General features: G+C 38.2%; 1 protein-coding gene across 2 annotated transcripts; it reads right to left on the bottom strand.

The window, feature by feature from the left end:
- Positions 1-7367: 7367 nt before the first annotated feature.
- On the bottom strand, positions 7368-18818 carry LOC582141 (glutathione S-transferase theta-1). 2 transcript variants are annotated; one of them, XM_011671003.2, is made up of 6 exons: positions 18605-18818; positions 13376-13463; positions 11361-11517; positions 9994-10161; positions 8528-8700; positions 7368-7797 (listed from the first exon to the last, which is right to left on the bottom strand). In XM_011671003.2, exons 1-5 carry the CDS (start codon positions 18714-18716, stop codon positions 8551-8553), a joined length of 675 nt encoding a protein of 224 aa, XP_011669305.2. In that variant the 5' UTR covers positions 18717-18818; the 3' UTR covers positions 7368-7797; positions 8528-8550. The 2 variants fall into 2 exon arrangements, with proteins under 2 accessions (XP_011669305.2, XP_787201.2); XM_782108.4 differs by having other exon boundaries at positions 7368-8700.

Here is an 18818-nt window from a genome sequence, read left to right as displayed (position 1 = left end):
AACGAGCTCAAACGAGCACATACGCGTATATGTATAATACCTTCTTTTTCGCATAAGTCTGTAATCATAAATGGCCGTTATAATGCGTCATAATGTAAATATTCGCAGTGGTACGTCAAACAGAAGAATGTCGTATTTCATTGTAGATATTTACGTATGTGTATGTGTAGTTCTGGACTCGAATTGTGGAACACACTCTTTCCTTAACACTGAAATGAGAACCCCACCCACATTTCAAATATCATTTAAAAACATTTCTACTTCAACATATTAGTTTGTTTGATTATTTCTTACTCTGTACTACCCTTATTTAACTTTTTATTAGTGTAATATACTTTGTATTGGATATTAACAACAATATCTCCAATACTTTTCAATTCTAACCTGTAATTTACATTATTAGTTTGTATATTGTAAGACATTGTCGAGTACTGATTCGTGTTTTTTTTAAAGTATCGATTGTAAAAGTAAATTCATTATATTTTGTTTTGTTACGTTCTCTTAACTGATTTGTACCAAAATACTTTGTTTAGCTGTTTAAGGGGTTAGACTAGACTAGGACATGTGCTATTATCTGGCCCCTTTTACCAACCAATAGTTTCTCTTCTTGTATATGTAAATTATTGTATAAAATGTATTGCTGTTGCTGTAGGTAAATAAATCAAATCGATCGATCAATCAATCAATCAATCAATCAATCAATCAATATTTTAGCGCGGGTAACCTTGCTTTGTATGTTAAAATTGATGTTGTAATTCTATCGTCGCAAAATTAAGCCCTGAAGTTTGTTAAACTTAAACTAATGTTTTCTTTGCTTTCTTTCTTAAATTACTTGATAGACGTATGCTCACAATTATACAATGTTCTCACAACTGCGCCAGGAGTGTCAATTTCGACAGACATGGCGCATTATAAATTTTCATTATTATTATTATAGGGCGAATATGAGCATGACAAATCTGATTTATTTTCATAATTCGTCCACTTTTATCAATGTCGGTCAAGTTTGCCAAGCTTATAGTCAGACATGATGGAATGCAACATATAATACCGAAGTAACGGGTCCTTCTCTTCGTAACGTCTCATCAAAATCATAATATTTACTTAACTACTCAACGCACAAACAGAAATTCATCATTTTCCATATGGAACGAAGGAAGATATGGGTATGTTTGATTAAAAAAACACACTGAAGAGTGACAGAGAACGGTTATAAAAAATTATTAAAAAAAATGAAATATGAATAACCTATAGCACCAGTAGGTAGAACTAGGTTACCTGATGATGTTACATGGTTTAATAATTTTGATATACATCAATATTCAAAACTAGTTGTCATGTTTTGGTAAAATATATATATACATGTTGTATTAGCAGGAAATCTATATATAACCCTAACTGGTACTTTAACAGGATATCATAAAAAGAGGTATACCCTAACGATTCAAAACGATATAACTGATTAAACTAATGACTAATTTTATTTATTTATTCTCCACTCATGGGATGGATTTCCCTTGTCAGCTATAAGCTGTTTTTCAAAGGGGTCCAGGCCAAGATAAAAACATACAATCAGAATAATCAATACATGTATATAGGCTACTCATAAGAATAGACAAATGAATACACACAAAATATAATTTACATAATATAAAAAGTAAATCTACAACAACAAAAATAACATCACTATGGGGGAAAGCAACTACAAAAGGTAAAAACGGATAGGGGAGTAACAAAACAAAAAATTACGAATAAGAAGAAAAGAAAGAAAACCGGGGTTCTTGTATTTTTAGCTTAATTTGTTAATTATAGGAGTTAAGTCTGTCTGCTATATAAGAATGGTCAGGATGATGGGTTTACTATTTATGTGACGCTTAAAGGCTTCAATTGATACAGTGGTGGAAATAGGGTAATTCAGCTCATTCCAAATCTTGGCCCCCCGATAGGAGAGAGATCTTTTCCCGTAATTGGTCTTCGGTTGAGTTAGTCTTAATTTATGCGGACCGGACCTTGTACAATATACTGATTCCAGAATTACAAAGATACTGCTAAGATAAGGTGGACAAATGTTATGAACAGAGCGATACATAGTACATGCTAATTGTTTGGACCATCGCATATATAAGCGATCTAATTTCAAGGTATCATATAAATTATTTGAAGGATACATATAATCAACATTCATAACAATACGAAGTGATCTATTTTGTAATACTTGCAATTGACTTAGGTGAGTCTTTAAAGCATTTGCCCAGACTGCGCTACAATAATCAAAATGGCATTGAATAATTGATTTATAAAAGGTCAAAGCAGTGATCTGATTAATGTATGGACGCAATCTTTTTAAGAGATATATACATTTAATTACTTTTTTCTTTACATGATCAACTTGATTTTTCCATAACATATTTTGATCAATGACAACACCTAGATATTTACATGACTGGACCCTTTTAATTTCGTTATTATCTATATACATATAACAATCATCAATAATATCGTGTAATCTCTTCAAACGCTGCTGAGTGCCTATAAACATTACTTCACATTTGTTTGGGTTAACCATTAATTTATTATCTTCTAACCAGCATGATAAACTTGAAAGATCTTCATTTAGTTTGCTACAAATTTCGACTGGGTTTTTTGATGACGTAAAAATACATGTGTCGTCGGCATATAATGCTATATCACATGAGTGCACATTATGGGGCATATCATTTACAAATATTGAGAATAATAGAGGGCCCAATAACGAGCCTTGGGGTACCCCGCATGTAATTTCCCTTTCATCGGAAGTATAGCCGTTTACAGATGTAAATTGTTTTCTCCTATCAAAATAGTTTGTGAACCATTTTAAAGTGCATTGACCAAAGTTATACATTTTTAATTTTTCTATTAAAAATACTATGATCGACCGTATCGAACGGTTTAGTTTTTGAGATCGATCATAACTAAACCAACAATATTGCCTTTATCTATTGCATTTAACCATTTATCTGTTACGTTCAAAAGGGTCGTTTGTGAATAAGCATATTGTTTCTTGGGAGGTCTATACCTTTCCTCTGCCTGCAAGGTACGTAGAGGGCAATAATTCTAATTTTCAATCGTTAACAGGACATGAAAATGTCCTGCTAATGACCATGTCTACTTAATGACTTTTCCCCCACTTCATATGTCCGTCTTATGACGCTGTAAGGTACATATAGATTTGTATCTGCGTGTGTACAATATATATGGGTCTAAAAGTATAACGAATAAACGATTATGTAGTCCTTTTTTTAATTTCTTTATTTTTGCATAACTTCAAGCCATGTTAAATCGTCTAAACAGAAGCAGATACAAAAAAAGGTAAGAAGACAACTATCTATCGCCCCCTCCATTGTTAAGTATTACGTTTCTATTGGAACACGAACCCCGACCCACTTGTGCATAAGATTAAAACTACATCTCGATGATATCAAACGTGTTACTACTGTACAGTAACATCTTACGGAAAAGGAAATACATTTTGTAGAAAAATAAAAAATAAAAAAATAAATTATGAAATTAAATAACTATCAACAGTTAAAAACATTGTACAAATCTGAATGATATCCAATTTATTGTAAATAAAATAGGGAAATCATTTCGAGTCTTAAAGCCCCAGTCCCATATAAAGCCGGACCAGCACGGACGAGCACGGACCACTCCGGACCATCCCGGACCATGGTCTGAGGTGATCCGGGATGGTCCGGGATGTTTTGTTCAAAAAAAGTGTGATGCTTTTAAAGCTACAGTCCCATATACGTCCCGGACCGTCCCGGACCATCCCGGACCCCATCCGGGGTGATCCGGGATTCAGTCCGTGTTGACACCGTGTTGGCACCGGGGTGGTCCTGGATGGTCCTGGATGGTCCTGGATGGTCCTGGGGGGTCCGGGAGTCGACCCCGGATGTTTTTGACGGTCAAAAACTGCCGGGGTGGTCCGGGACGGTCCGGGACAATAGTTTGATCCGGGGTGATCCGTGTAGCCACCGTGCTGGATCCGAGGTCATCCGTAGTGGCGCCGGGGCGGTCCGTGTTGATCCGTGGCAGTCCGGGAGTGAGTTATTGACCGCCCAGGACCATCCAGGACCATCCAGGACCACCCCGGTGCCAACACGGTGTCAACACGGACCGAATCCCGGATCACCCCGGTTCGGGTCCGGGATCAGCGCTCAAAATACACGGGGGCGGTGGGTGATTCGCCCCCGTGAGCTCCATAATCGCACCCGTCAGGTTGCTCACGGGGGCGATTGCAAAAATAAAAATCGCCCCCGTGGAATTATAAAATAAAGATTATTTTTTCTGATATAACTTTAACACAATATTGAGTATCAATTTTCAAACCTTAAACCAATGAAATGGAACTTAGATGGCGCTTTCTCTCCCATCTCTATGAGTATTATCGATACAAACAACGAAAGCTCGCAGTGCAGCTAGTGCGGCCGTCAGCAGTGGCTATACTGCCCCGCTAGTACCGACGTGCACGCGCTGACGCCCAATATCTGCTGGAGCTGGGGACGATCGCGCAAGTACTAAAACATGGAGATTTTTTTCGTTGTGAAAAGTTTGAATCCTCTGAAATCTGGTGATTCTAAAAGACCAGCAAATAATGTAACTCGACCAGTAAATCAATATTGAGAAGAAGAAGAAGAAGAAGAAGAAGAAGACCAAAGATGTTGCAGTGGCGGATCTATGCGGTTTAGGGGTTTAACCCCCCTCCCCCTTTGGCTGCCAAGTGAAAATATGTGATGTACATAGAAAATGATGCCAGGAAAACATCACTAAAGGGGTTCAAAATGGCACCAAAAAATCGCCTCGCCGCTTTGCGGCTCGTGGACGATGCTCCGCATGTTAGTATACATGTAGATGCAAGGAAAACATCACTTACGGGGGTTCAAAATAGCAACAACAAAAATCGCCTCGCTGCTACGCGGCTCGTGGACGATGCTCCACATCGTGTTTGGGTTACCCCCCCCCCCTCCACCCTTAGCAAAAAGCTAGATCCACCCCTGTGTTTTTGGAAGGATATGGTTATCCTTTCAAAAGACTAAAGTAAACAAGAATGTAAATAAGGTTGCTCCGAATAATGAGGAGGAATTATATGTGCAGAACGGGAAGAAATGGAGAGAATGTCATCACGGGGATAAAAGTCAATAACAGCTATGTAACAAGTAAATTTCTAAGAGGGAAAATGCCGACTTAAATAAATGATAATGATAAAATACCAAGGAATTTAGGAGTTTCATGGGTACCAATTCAATGGAAATTTGTATTAAAATAAGAGCCCCCGTCAGCACTAAAAGAGCCCCCGTGAGAAGGCTCACGGGGGCTCTTTTTTTTTTGGAACAGCCCCCGTGGACAAAAAATTAATTTGAGCCCTGTCCGGGATGGTCCGGGACGGTCCGGGACGTATATGGGACTGTAGCTTTTAAAGCCCCAGTCCCATATTAAGCCCCAGTCCCATATAAAGCCGGACCAGCACGGACGAGCACGGACCACTCCGGACCATCCCGGACCATGGTCTGGGGTGATCCGGGATGGTCCGGGATGTTTTGTTAAAAAAAGTGTGATGCTTTAAAAGCTACAGTCCCATATACGTCCCGGACCGTCCCGGACCATCCCGGACCCCATCCGGGGTGATCCGGGATTCGGTCCGTGTTGACACCGTGTTGGCACCGGGGTGGTCCTGGATGGTCCTGGATGGTCCTGGATGGTCCTGGATGGTTATTTTACTGTTTTTTGATAGTACGACTATAGTACTACGGCAAAGGAAGACACTTCGAAAATGTTATCTATTTATTGTACTTATTTGAAAAATGTTAAAAGAGGGCGACCTTTCACACACACGCTGGTGTCACAGGGGCACATATCAATATGGTTAAAAAAGTGAACACGGTACGATTAACATAGAATCAATAATAAGCACACATTCCCTTATCTAGTTTCGTTGGCCCCGTCTTACAAAGAGTTGCGAATGATCCAAATCAATCGCAAGTCCTCCAGTCAATCGCAAGTTTGCAGTCTCCTATCTCTTATGTACATAGTTGCGATTTATATCAATCGCAAATTAATTGTAAGTTTGTAAGACAGGGCCCTGGTGAACATGTAAATACAATAATTTTGAGGAAGTTTATCGCTAAGTAATGTTTTAATGCCATAAAGAAAAAAACAATTAAAAAAAAGGATGTGTGCGTGGGGGTGTACACTTCTTGAGGTGGTTTTGGCAGGACAGCCCCCTTCCTAAAGGAATATTTTGTGAGGTTCCTTCTGAACTCAAGGGGCGTTTGCCAATCCTTTTTGCTCAATATCCAAACAGAAAATTGTCAGTTTTTCGAGTATAGTAGTGTACAGTCACTCCCTTTTGGGCATAGTTGCGTGGGCTTCAGATCATGGGGGTGAAATCATTCGGCATTGCCACTTTGTTCAGGTCATCTTGGGGCTAAATCCAACGGGAAACGGTAAAGTTAAGAATCATTTAAGTATTACTTTTAGGGGTAGAATCTTATTGTCTGATGTAGAGACTATTTCAGGACAGGCTCCCAGACTAAAGGTTACCCAATCTATGATCGCTACGTCCTCGAAGCAACGGCTTTTGTTGGTTCAGTATTATTATGCCTATGCCATAACGCACCCATCGAAACCAGGTTATAGGTCACTGAAAATATTACAATGTAAATAAGTCGACTACGTTGACGAAATTGTATACCATACAGTTCAAGCTTGGTATTGATGGAATGATGTGTTTTCGGTTCGTATAGGAGAACTCGTTATGTGCTCTCGTTGAATTTTACGTGCATTTCGAACTATCATTCTCACATCACTTTACTCTGTCTCTCTCTCTCTCTATCTATTTTTCTTTCCCATCGATATATCTCTCTCTCTCGCTGTCTATTTCTCATTTCTCTCAATCTCTTTCTCTCTCTTGCTGTCTTACAAAATCACCAGTTCTCTTAACATCACTTTCTGAGTCTCTCTCGCTCCCCATACCCCACTCCATTTCCCCCTTCAAAATCTTTCTCACCGAGTCTCTATAGCTCCCAATATTCTCCAAGCTTTCCTACCTTATACTTCGACCAAAAATGTTGGCTGATTTTTTTTATACAAAAATACAAAGGTCTATGCATATCTTTAGACCTCGATCAAAGGCCTAATAACAGAAGAAAAAAATTGAACGGGATACAATTGTGACTCTAGTCAGCCGAATACACTGGGGCAAGCAAGTCTCGAAGTGGCATGCTAGATACAATCGGCAATTCTCCTTCCAAAGCTTTGGGCAAATAGTGTTCAACAAATGGGAAAGACATTTAATAGACATGTAAATAATAAAGTAATACGCATCTTTCGTTTTCTCAATGATAGACTTTATTAAAGAATAAGGATTAATACTATAAACTCAAGATTGTCTACCAAATTTAAGTGAAAATGAACATGTATTTAAAGGTGTTTGACTGTCTACTGGAAAATGCATGCTGCACACGATCTGTCATTTGATGCGTCAGCCGGATCCATTTAGTTGAATTACTGGCTTATGCGCTATTTGTCTTCACAGGCTTTGTAAGTGTAGGGGATAGCACAATTGAAATGACGCCAATATTAAATTGTAACAACATACTATGTTCGTTGGTATTCTATTCAAGTTTATTACATTTTTATTTCATTTTACATGTATTTTACAGTGTTTAAGGGAAATAGAAAATGAAAAAATAGAACCTCCAAGAAACTAAGATCGCATTGTATGGGTGAAGCTAGGAACAGCCTGAATAAATTTAATGCCATTATGAAAATAGTAGTATATGAATACACACAGGGGGTGTTTCACAAAGACTAAGATCCACTTGAATACGTTGAACTTAACTATGGCAGGCCGTTCATGCCACTGTTTGCGCTCATAATTAACTGGCATTGGTATCTCAAGGGGCGTACAAATCATGGTTACAAATCTAAAGAATTATAATTTTTTGATAATTCATTATTGAAGGAAATAATCGTATCTAAAGATTATAATGGTGAGAGAAAACAGTGGCATGAGCGGCCTGCCATATTTAAGTCCAACTTAAAGTCAACCTTAGTCTTTGTGAAACACCCCCTGACATAGCCACAAATAGAACCAGTTGCACCACAATCCGAACGTCGCAATTCAATAGTATTATAAATACACTGTTAGACCCCCTCCAGATATGACACGATTATGATGCCTTATCATGCCTACATGCGCAGCACATTCCTGCAAGTTATAACACGGAGTTTAGTGAATAGGCGCAAATCTTTTGTTGTGCGTACTATAAGTTGCCATTCTTTTAAACTAAAAAAACCACGGCGGTTTTTGTTTGCGGGTGCTTTTTGCGTCATGTCTAAATGAGCCCTTACGCTGCAGGGCTTAGCTTTGCAACTTCGCCATTATTATTGCGATGTTGGCTGAAACCTGATGTCAGGATCGTTGTGCGAATTGGGTCTTAATGATGGCAGTACGAAATGAAGTTTTGTTTTCAGAAGGAGAACGGGTCATAATCTCAATCTTCGGAAAGTCTACTTCGCGTGCGAATCCCTCCACGCATATAACTTAGCATTGACCTCATCTAAAGCTGGTTGGAGACGAGCCTTCACTCTATCCATGTATCCCTTCATCTTGGGGTTGTCTTTAAAGATATCACGACCATTCACAGTGAACTGCATAAACTGTAGACAAAGTTGGACAACAAGAAAAAGAAAGAAGATGTTATATGACAGACAAAATACTAAAACAAAAAACACGATTATGATTCCTCTGCCAAGTGTGGGTTTCTGACAGGTCTATCATTACAGGCGTACGTGGAGGCGGGATATCGGGGGGGGGGGGGGGGGGGAGGTTTGCTGCCCCGAATATTTGAAATTAACCATATTAACCGCCACCTGACACAAGGCACCCATCCCCTCGTATTTGGGCAACCGCTACCAGTGAGGTGCTTTATTTGAATTACTAATACAGATCTAGCATATTTTAATGACAAAATTACTATTTCAATTTACAATACAGATTAGAAGTTGGAAAATTGATAATTGGTCAAGTCATTTCAGCCACCACCCCCACTGGCGAACTTTGGCGTTTACGCCGTTTTCGATGCATTCATTGGTTATCACTTTTTGAATGAACTATGTGCTAAAACAATTCGATTTATTTAATGAAAAACTAATTTGCGTGAAAATGTCGGGTAGAAAACATTTACTTATATAATTTGGAAATCTGTCTTGCCGACTAATAATTGCAGGTTGTTCCAGAGTTGTTGATATGTAAGTTGAAGGGAGGGGGTTTTATCCCTAATTCCTAAACAATCACTGGCGATCCTTTTGATTGCAATATCAGGTAAATTATTATTAATGATGATGATGATGATGATGATGTTTATACTAATACTAATACTAATAATTGAGATTGAAATTTAATATAGCACCGGTAAATTTAAAATATTTAAAATAGCGCCTAAAAGACCATTCCATGGTAGCTGCGACCAGATCGATATCAGAATATGCAGTTCTGATATATACTTTCCAAACGGGACTTGCAAATCAGTCGATTGTAGTCAAGAAATATTGTTTTAAAGCTAAAGTAATATCAGTATTGAGAGGGAGCTACACAACATAAAGAGTTTATTATTTATAATTTCATCACAGACTTGATTTCAACTGCTCAACGGTCATTAAATATTGTAAAATCGCGTGTGCTTCCAATATGTTCATTTGAATCAAATTCATGACCCCATACCAAACATCTATATTTGCTTTAGCCCAACTGCCCTAATTAAGACACCAGGTAACCATTTACTACACCTGAGTAGAGAGTAGCAAATGTCGATTACTGTCTTTTCAAAGGAAGCTAGTGCTGCGGCGGGACTCGAACCGGAAAGTAAGTGTCAGATCCATAATTTCGTGACGTATCCACTAGACTACTACACACTACAAGAAAGGCCTTTAAATTACAAAGGTATACATTACCTCACACACAGCCATGATATCGGCGATTGATATTTCCTTGCCGCAGAGGAAGTCATTATCTTTAAGGAAACTCCTCTCGATCTTGTCGAGACTCTGCTTGAGATTCTCTGCGTCAGTCTTGACTTTTTCCTGATCCACTGGCTTCCCACTAAAAGCAGGAGCCAGTACCTACCAACCAAGAAATAAAAACATGACAATTTGTTAATTTATATCCAATATTTCTATAGCGTGGCAAAACACTTTCCTTAAAGTGACTCGGTAACATTTTCTCGGAATCTAAAACATAATTCCGGATTTAGCTCATGCTGCAATGACGATTATAAACTTTTAGGTTAGTCAGAAACCCCATGACTTTTACAAGCCGATCGCCTGGCTGATGGTAAAACCGGTCACTCAAAGATTTTTACTGTTTTGAGTCACTTCAGGATCATTTTGAAGCGCAATTCTTTTAGGGCTTCATTATTACTCCATATCACATACACTGAAAACACCTATGGCCATGCATCTCAGATTTAACATTGTTTAACGATTTGAAAAAAAATATTTTTCAGTATTTGGCTAATGAAGGTGGAGGAGGGGCGGGGGGAGGGGCAGTGAAAACACAACAATTGCTTCAATAGGTTGATCAAACAAAGAGTTTTCGCTAGAAAGGGGGTACAGGATGTCAGTAGTACTGAGTACAAGAGAAGTTCGGATTGTTTGAGAAGATATAATGTATTCGGCAGAAAGAATGAAAAGAGAGAAAGAGAAAGAGAGAGAGAGAGAGACAGAGAGACAGATAAAGATAAATTAAGGGGGACCGGGAAGAAGACAGAGAGAGAGATAAGAGAGAAAAAGAGAGGTGGAGTGAGGTGGAAAGAGAGATAGAGAGAGAGAGAGAGAGAGGGGAGACAAGGGTAGTGGCCGGCCAGCCGGAATGAAGGTATGGTTCATGGCCGGGGGTGGAAATGGTTCGGCAGGGAAAGACGGGAAATATGGCATTGTAAAGAAAACATAACCTCTGAGGACGTTCATCGAAGGCCAAAATGACCATTAAATCGAAAAAAACGCAGTTTATCACCAATAAAAAGGTTTTTTGGGGCAAAAAATCAATATTTATCACGATCAAGTAAGCTCATCAATAAATATGCAGAGCTTTTGCTCGAAAAACTTAATTTCCCAGCGATTAATCGGCAATGAACTATTGGGCATTTGACTTGCCTTAACCTATCAAGCTGTGCTTCAACCAAGGCCTCCTCGTCTTTTCCCCCCTCTAAATTGTACTTTTATGATTATACTGTATTATATTTTGGAACATGTGATTTCTGGAAGACAAATAAACTTGATACTTGATACTTGATACGTCACAACGTATAGTTTCTATATACCTCAGCCACGAAGATAGCAACACACTTGCCCCTAGTGCCTGTATGATGAAAGGCGATGTACTCATCCACACGTGCACGGGACTTCATGTCCTTAGGGTACCAATGATCCTCAATCTTGTCGGCATACTTGGTTGTCAGGTAACGGAATATGGCCACCCTACGAAAAGAATAAACACAACAAAAAATACAGAACGGAACAGAGCCACCCTGCGAAAAGAATTCAAGAACGGAATATAGCGAACCTGCAAAGAGAATAGCCCAAATAATTCAGTAAAGAACGAAAAGCGACTTTGCGAACATAAAGTCAATATACGAAACAAAACAAAAAGAAATATGGCGTCTCTACGAACGAAAAAGTCAAAATACGAAACACAGAACGGAATAAAGCGACTCTGCGAACGTGTAGTCAAAACAAATATAGGGGAGATAACCCCAAAAGGTCATACAATACCTCACCCAAATAAATATTTTCTCAGAAACAATTTCTCAGGGCAATGCCATTTTCATAAAAACGTGGCGTACTATGTGAGGTCATTTATCAAGTAAATATATTCAAATTTATGGATGCTCCCCTCCCAGGTGTGAGTGGTGATGGAGCATTCATTCACCTGCTATTGTCCTTTGTCTAGCAATCCTAGAACGTAAATTGCACAAATAACTTGTGCTCTTCTGGGGTTAAGGTTTCTCATAAATAGAAATAGATTTGTTAAGTGCTATGTTTAGTATTTTTAAATGAATTAGTTACAATTGTTCATCTGTTATATAATTGTCACTAAATGTAATTTCAAACTTCTAAGCTATGATTTTCCTCAATTTTCGATTTCAAAGGTCTTTCCAGCTAAAGCTTGGTGCATATTATAGAGATGCCAACATTTTGACACCAAAAAACAACAGACTGAGTATCCTAAAAAATCAGATTGTGGAGAGAAAAATCAGATTTTCACGGAAACTCGACACTACCACTGGCCCGTCGGGCCCTGGCCAGTAAAATTTCAGAAAAATGTTTACTCTTTCATTAAAAATTAATGAGAAAATAGTAAAGCAAAAACAAATTTCTATGCGATTTGCTGTTTTTATGGGTAAAAAATAAATAAAAAATTATCGTACTGGTTGGCATCTCTGATATTAATGCATGTACAACTTCAACTGGTACGTAACATTTTCAAGAAAATGGCTGCGCCCACGTCATGCTAAAACGCATCACATCATGCCAAGAATATCTTCATTAAAATATCTTTTGTTCATCTTCGTAAGGAATATCGTACATCAAAGGGCAGGAATACATCTCATCAGAATACCTACACTGATTATTTTTGGTGAGGTTCCTCTTAAGGTTATTTTTTGCTGTTCAGAATTGGTCTTACTTCTGATATATACACCTTTCCTTTACCTATAGTTAAGACGACCGTTGTTCTTCTTCCTACTACTACTACTACTACTACTACTTCTACTACTACTACTACTACCACCAGTACCAATACCACTACTACTACTACTACTATTACTACTATTACTACTACTACTACTACTACTACTACTACTACTATACTACTACTACTACTACTACTACTGCTACAACTACAGGTACCATCGTCACTACTGCTACTACTACATGTAGTTCTACTGTTATGTACTATCATGACTACTACTGCTACTACTACCTTGACTTATACTACTACTTATACTACTACTACTATTACTACTACTACTACTACTACTACTACTACTACTACTACTGCTACTACTTCCATCACACGTACTATGATTCCTAATCTTAATCTTACTTCTATTATCACTCCCGGTACGTCCTAGGTGCAAGAGTTATATTGTTTATGTTTATATATTATATTTTAAATTATTATCATTCTAGGCCTATATAGCGCTTCTATTTCTGCACTATTCCTCCAATTTTCATGATACAATATACTTGACACCTACAGTACAGACCTTTGGAATCTAGGTCACGTAAGAAACACACGCATGGCAGGGAAAAGCAAATAAGAAACAATTCTTACATTTCACTGAGGTAGAAATCACCATCTTTCAGTCCTGGAACTACTTGGAGAGGGAACTTGTCCGCGTACTCTGGCTTCTTGTGCTCGCCTTAAAAATAAAATTAAACACGTTTACATGTAAATGGTTATTCTTAATTCCTTGTCATTGGCAACATTTTTACCCAAATGGATTGTTAACGGCACGATGATAGGAAATTCACGACCTATAATTCATAAGTGTATGCTTATTTATTTAGCCCTAGAACTGTTCGGAGAGAGAACTTGTTCTCGTATTGGACTTCTGTGCTCGCTCTAAAATAAATGTAAACACGTATTCCTTTGAACATGTATTCCTCCAAGGCATTGGTATTATCATGTTTTGGACTGTTAAAGACACAATAGGGGAAGATTTTATGCAAAGGAACTTTTACAAGAATCACAATAGGCAGTTATGCACAGTGACAGTGTTTGAGAAAGAGCTTACACGAAACGAGAGGGTTCTATTGCAGGTCAGGTGGTTGTTGATCTTAGTTACGCTAAACAGAGAATCTGTTCATGTCCTGACTGATCTCAGACAGGTTTGACAAACAAGATGATCTTCAAAGTAATAATAATAATAAGACGGGTACAAAGAAAATATTTACATTTGTGAGATTGCGAATGACTATAGCAATACTTCTGCCCATACAAAGATTAGGAAGGACAAGGGAAAAAATATCCAACAGGTTTTGATGGTTATACAAAGCAACGATTTGAGGACAATCGATGATAACGACCTAAACTATGTCTTTGTAGAACGTATGCTAGTCGATTTATGAGAATGAATATTCAGCATTATTTTTCTCGGATCCAAAATATTTTCTAAACTTAGACCGAATTATCAACTGTTATCAAATTATTGACATGGGACCACCCCTGAAAAACAAAAGGAAAGCACTTGTGTACTGTTTCCGTGTATCGTCCCAGTCATATTTTCTTTCATTAATGCTTAAAAAGAAAAGAAGAGAGTATAGCGATGACCAAAATAATCCACCTTAGTCACACTCGACAAGTCGACACAGAAGAAAAAACCAACCGAATGGTAATCGACATAATGATGATTACATTACCTCCAAATAAAATAGTCATGATTTTATTGACTGTCGGTAGGTTAAGACCCCGGACCGAGGTGGAGGTTTGACTAGGGCGTGTAGGGGATCAGCAAACATCATGAAGGAAAGGAGTGGTGAGGAAAATCAACAGAATAAAACAAACTTGAGTGGCCGTATCCCGATAAGGACACCTCCTCATCATCATCGATTAACACTGAGGGTTGTGCTATTACCCCGTTATTAAAAAAGAAAAGAAAAATAAAAGAATCATCTGGAAAGTCCATGTACGGGCCTTTTCTTTTCGATTCCTAATTTTCTTTTCATCGCAACCCCCAGTCCTAATTTCCTTCAAATTATATAGACCTTAATATTGTTGATACGCATAAACATTATGCTATGATATAGGCATATATAACAAGCAATGTTTCGGCGTTAAGTGTTCATATTGACTCATATCGTGTATGCTTTATATACTCTCAATGATTCCAGGTGCTCGAAACTGGACTTTGCCACGATTGCATAACTAATTAAGCAATTCCTTTTCAATTCCGTCCTGTTTACATTGCGTAACAATATAAATACTGTACACAGTTTGATCATTGTCTACTAGAGGAAAAGAGGATTGCTGCTGAAACGATGAGTTGGCATTTTGCACGATACCAGGTACGCAGATGAAACCATGTTTGTTTGCATTTAATCGGTCATTTTTCGTAATGTAATAAAGTTTAAAGCACCAATCTTTGTTTAGTGCCTAGTTACAAATTATTTTACCTGGTACGAATAATTGTAATTCAATCGTCAGAATGCGAATAATATACCTTCCGTTATGTTAGGTAGGACAAACCATAATGTTTATAACACCTAGCAAACTAGCAATTAATATATGCAATTCGCATTCTGAATATTGACATACAATTATTCGTAACAGGTGACTGAAATGATTTCTAACGAGGCACTTCTTCTTCTTCTTCTTCTTTGGTATACTCCTCAACGTCCCGTTGGGAAACAACGAGGAGGATGAGGGGTGCGCACTCACTATGAACATTACTGACAAAAATAGCGGACAAAATATACAGTTCCTCAGGCAGACAAAGGAACATCCCTTCACTGCTATTATGTAAAAATGTGTAGAACAGGTATCATATGCATATTCACCTTTTTACATAATAGCAGTGAAGGGATGTTCCTTTGTCTACCCGAGGAACTGTATATTTTGTCCGCTTTCTTTGTCCGACATGTTCATAGTGACTGTTGCATAATATTTAGTCATTGTGGCTTGGTCGCTTGTAGTTTGAAGGTGTCGGTGTCTGAGGTCATTTGGATGTCGGGGGGTAGTGAGTTCTAGACCTTGATGGTACGTGAAATATAAGAGTGTTTAAAACAATTGGTGCGGGTGGAGTATTGAAAAAGTTTCCCGAAGTACGGATCTGGTGGCTCGGGTAGCTGGACGCAAGTAGACACTGGCAGGGCCAAGTTCCCCCAAGGCCTTGTGCAATATACAGACCCTCGAAATTTACCTTCGGGTAGAAAGCAGGTCCTAGCCTACTCCCATAAGTTTTGTAGCGCTTGTAGTTTGCTGTAGTCATTTGTAGTCATTGCATACTATTCTGGCTGCCACTATCTGTACTTTTCCAATTTCATGGGTATGTAATTTTGAATATGGGTCCCAGACACTAGAACTATATTCTACGATTGAACGGACTAGTATTGTGTTAGTTATAGATTTAGTTTGTTTAGTATATGATATGAGGCTCCTACGAAGGAATCCATTAACCTTATTGGCAGATGATGTTATGTTCGAAATATGTGTATCCCACTTTAAATCACGGGAGATTTCTACACCAAGGTATGAGTGAGAGAAGTTTTTCTGTAATACTGTACCTCCTATAGTGTACTTGGTTATAACATGAGATCTAGAAGCAGCAAATCTTAGAACATGACATTTTTTTTTTGGGGGGGGGGGGTTCGGTTGCATTTGCCACTTATTCACCCATGCAGAAAGTCTGTCCAGGTCGTCCTGTAGTCTGGTAGCGTCAAGTTGATTTTTAATGTCAGAGAATATAATACAGTCGTCAGCTTTAATATAGTCGTACAGTTGAGGATACCTCGTCTGATAGGTCGTTAACATAGGTTAGAAAGAGTAAAGGTCCCAGTACTATGCCTTGGGGAACGCCCGACAAAACCCTTACCCACTGTGAATGTTCTCCCCCCCCCCCCAATACTACCGTTGGTACCTATATTGTAAGATAGATGAGATCCACCGTTTGGTTTTCCCATTGATTCCATACTGATTAAGTTTAAGGAGGACACGAGGATGGGGCACAGTGTCGAACGCTTTAGAAAAGTCAGTAACAAGTAGGTCGGTCTGAGTCCGTTTTTCGGAGGAAAGGGTAAGGTCATGCGTGGTTTGAAATTAGTTGTTTCTTAAATCCATGTTGAAATTTACTAAGTACCTTGTACGACTCGAGATGATCATTATATGAGAGTATACAACATATTCTAATAGTTTACAGCATACAGAAGTGAGAGATATTGGTCTATAATGCTTGAACAATTTTAGCAAGAAAAGGCGCTAGTTCATGAAAAAACTCTAGTAGAAAACGGGGGAAAATTTCATCGGCCCCGGTGGCTTTTTTCGATCTAAGTTCTCCAAGAGTTTTTCAATCCCTGAAGTTTGTATGAAGATTTTTTCTACACACTAGGGATATTATACTGAGGAAGATTTGGTAGAGTCTGTAAGTTCTCCGTCGTGAAGACTAAACGGAATTGTTCGTTTAGTATTTCTGCCTTCTGTCTATCCTATGAAAAGACGACACCCTTTTCTGTTAATGCAAAAATTCCGGAGGAATCTTTTCAGAGACCTTTAACAAAGGACCAAGACTGTTTCCTGGATTCCAAGCAGAAATCTCTGATGTGTTTAAGAAAGATGTATGTATTCATTTTGATTACATTACGAAAATGGTCTATTGAGTACCTGAATAATAGTCAAATAATCACCACATGAGAAGAATGACAACACCGGGTCTAAAAACAGGAGAAAAGGAGAGGTGTCATCGCTTCCTAATCGATGTCATGCAAGGCTTTTAAAGAAAAACCCTACTCCTGTATACTTTTTATTTGTTGGTAAATACATGTAACCCACTGTTTTCATCAACTGATGAGAATATATGATGTATGCGGAAAGAAAAAGATGTGGTTCAAGAAAAATAATTACAACCTTAACCTTGTAAACTGTTTTATGCTGGGCAAATATAAATGTTCTGTATAACTTCCTCTTCATGAAATTTGATAAGGCAATTAAGAATGTATTAAAGTTGAAATTTATACGAGGTCAAATAATTAAATTCCAAAGAGGAAAATTTCTAAATAAGCAAGAATGAACGCAAAACAAGTACCCAAAGATTTTCGAGAAATAATACTAAAGGCCAAATAACCTTGTCCCTATTGGAACATGCGAACAGGAAAAGGACGTATTATAATCAGAACTTGTAACTATATATGGGTTATACAACAGTGTAATGAAGTTTTTTCTTCGAAAGTCTTTGTGATCGTGTTACAATAGACCATTTTCGTAATATATTAAACCAAATCTAATGCATACGTCCAAATGAGGTGCCTCAATACAAATGTTTCATACACCTGTATTTAAATAATTGTATGTTAATAGTATGAACGCAAATGCATATATATTACGTGTAATTCTTTGGCAGGGTAAGACATTCTGCTTGGGCCTATATACCTAGCAACAACTTAATCATGCATGCAATTTGTATTCTGAATATCGAAATACAATCATTTTCAGTGGTAGAGCAGTGGTCTCGTAAACGCGATCGAGGTCCCGGGTTTAAAACTAAGTCAATACTCTAGCTCGTGCCCTTTCGTTAGGCATTAATTCGCATTACTTAGTGCCTCGGAGAGGACCTATAAAGTCATCGGTACCCTGGTTGTTTATTGAAGCATATACATGCTTTCTTAACAGTCAGGTAAAATATGATCATCAAAGAAACTAATTGTATTTTATATGAGACACTTTATACATTAAAATGGTCTATTTCATCCCCGATGGTTTTGTGTTTGGTCCATTATTACACGATGCTCTTTAAATGGGTATTCATAGCCACTCATTCACAAAAAACAAATCACAACGAAAAGAGCATACCCGTAAAGAGGTCGATGTATTGGAGCTCATGTGGAATGCCCATCAACTTTAGAAAGATGGCCAGAGAACGGCATGGCTGAGATCTCAGATCGACGTACAGCTGGATTGTCATGGTGGTTTTGAATTCTCAGACTTTGCCCTGGTTCTTACTCGATACGTGTGGCTTCGTTCCTTACCTGTCGACTGCTGACAAATACAAAGACACGGCAGTCGA

The sequence above is a fragment of the Strongylocentrotus purpuratus genome, unplaced genomic scaffold, assembly GCF_000002235.5.
Source record: "Strongylocentrotus purpuratus isolate Spur 01 unplaced genomic scaffold, Spur_5.0 spur5_scaffold_2, whole genome shotgun sequence".
Taxonomy (NCBI): Eukaryota; Metazoa; Echinodermata; class Echinoidea; order Camarodonta; family Strongylocentrotidae; genus Strongylocentrotus; species Strongylocentrotus purpuratus.
The sequence above is the reverse complement of the archived record's forward strand: the minus strand, read 5'-3'. Positions and strand labels throughout refer to the sequence as shown.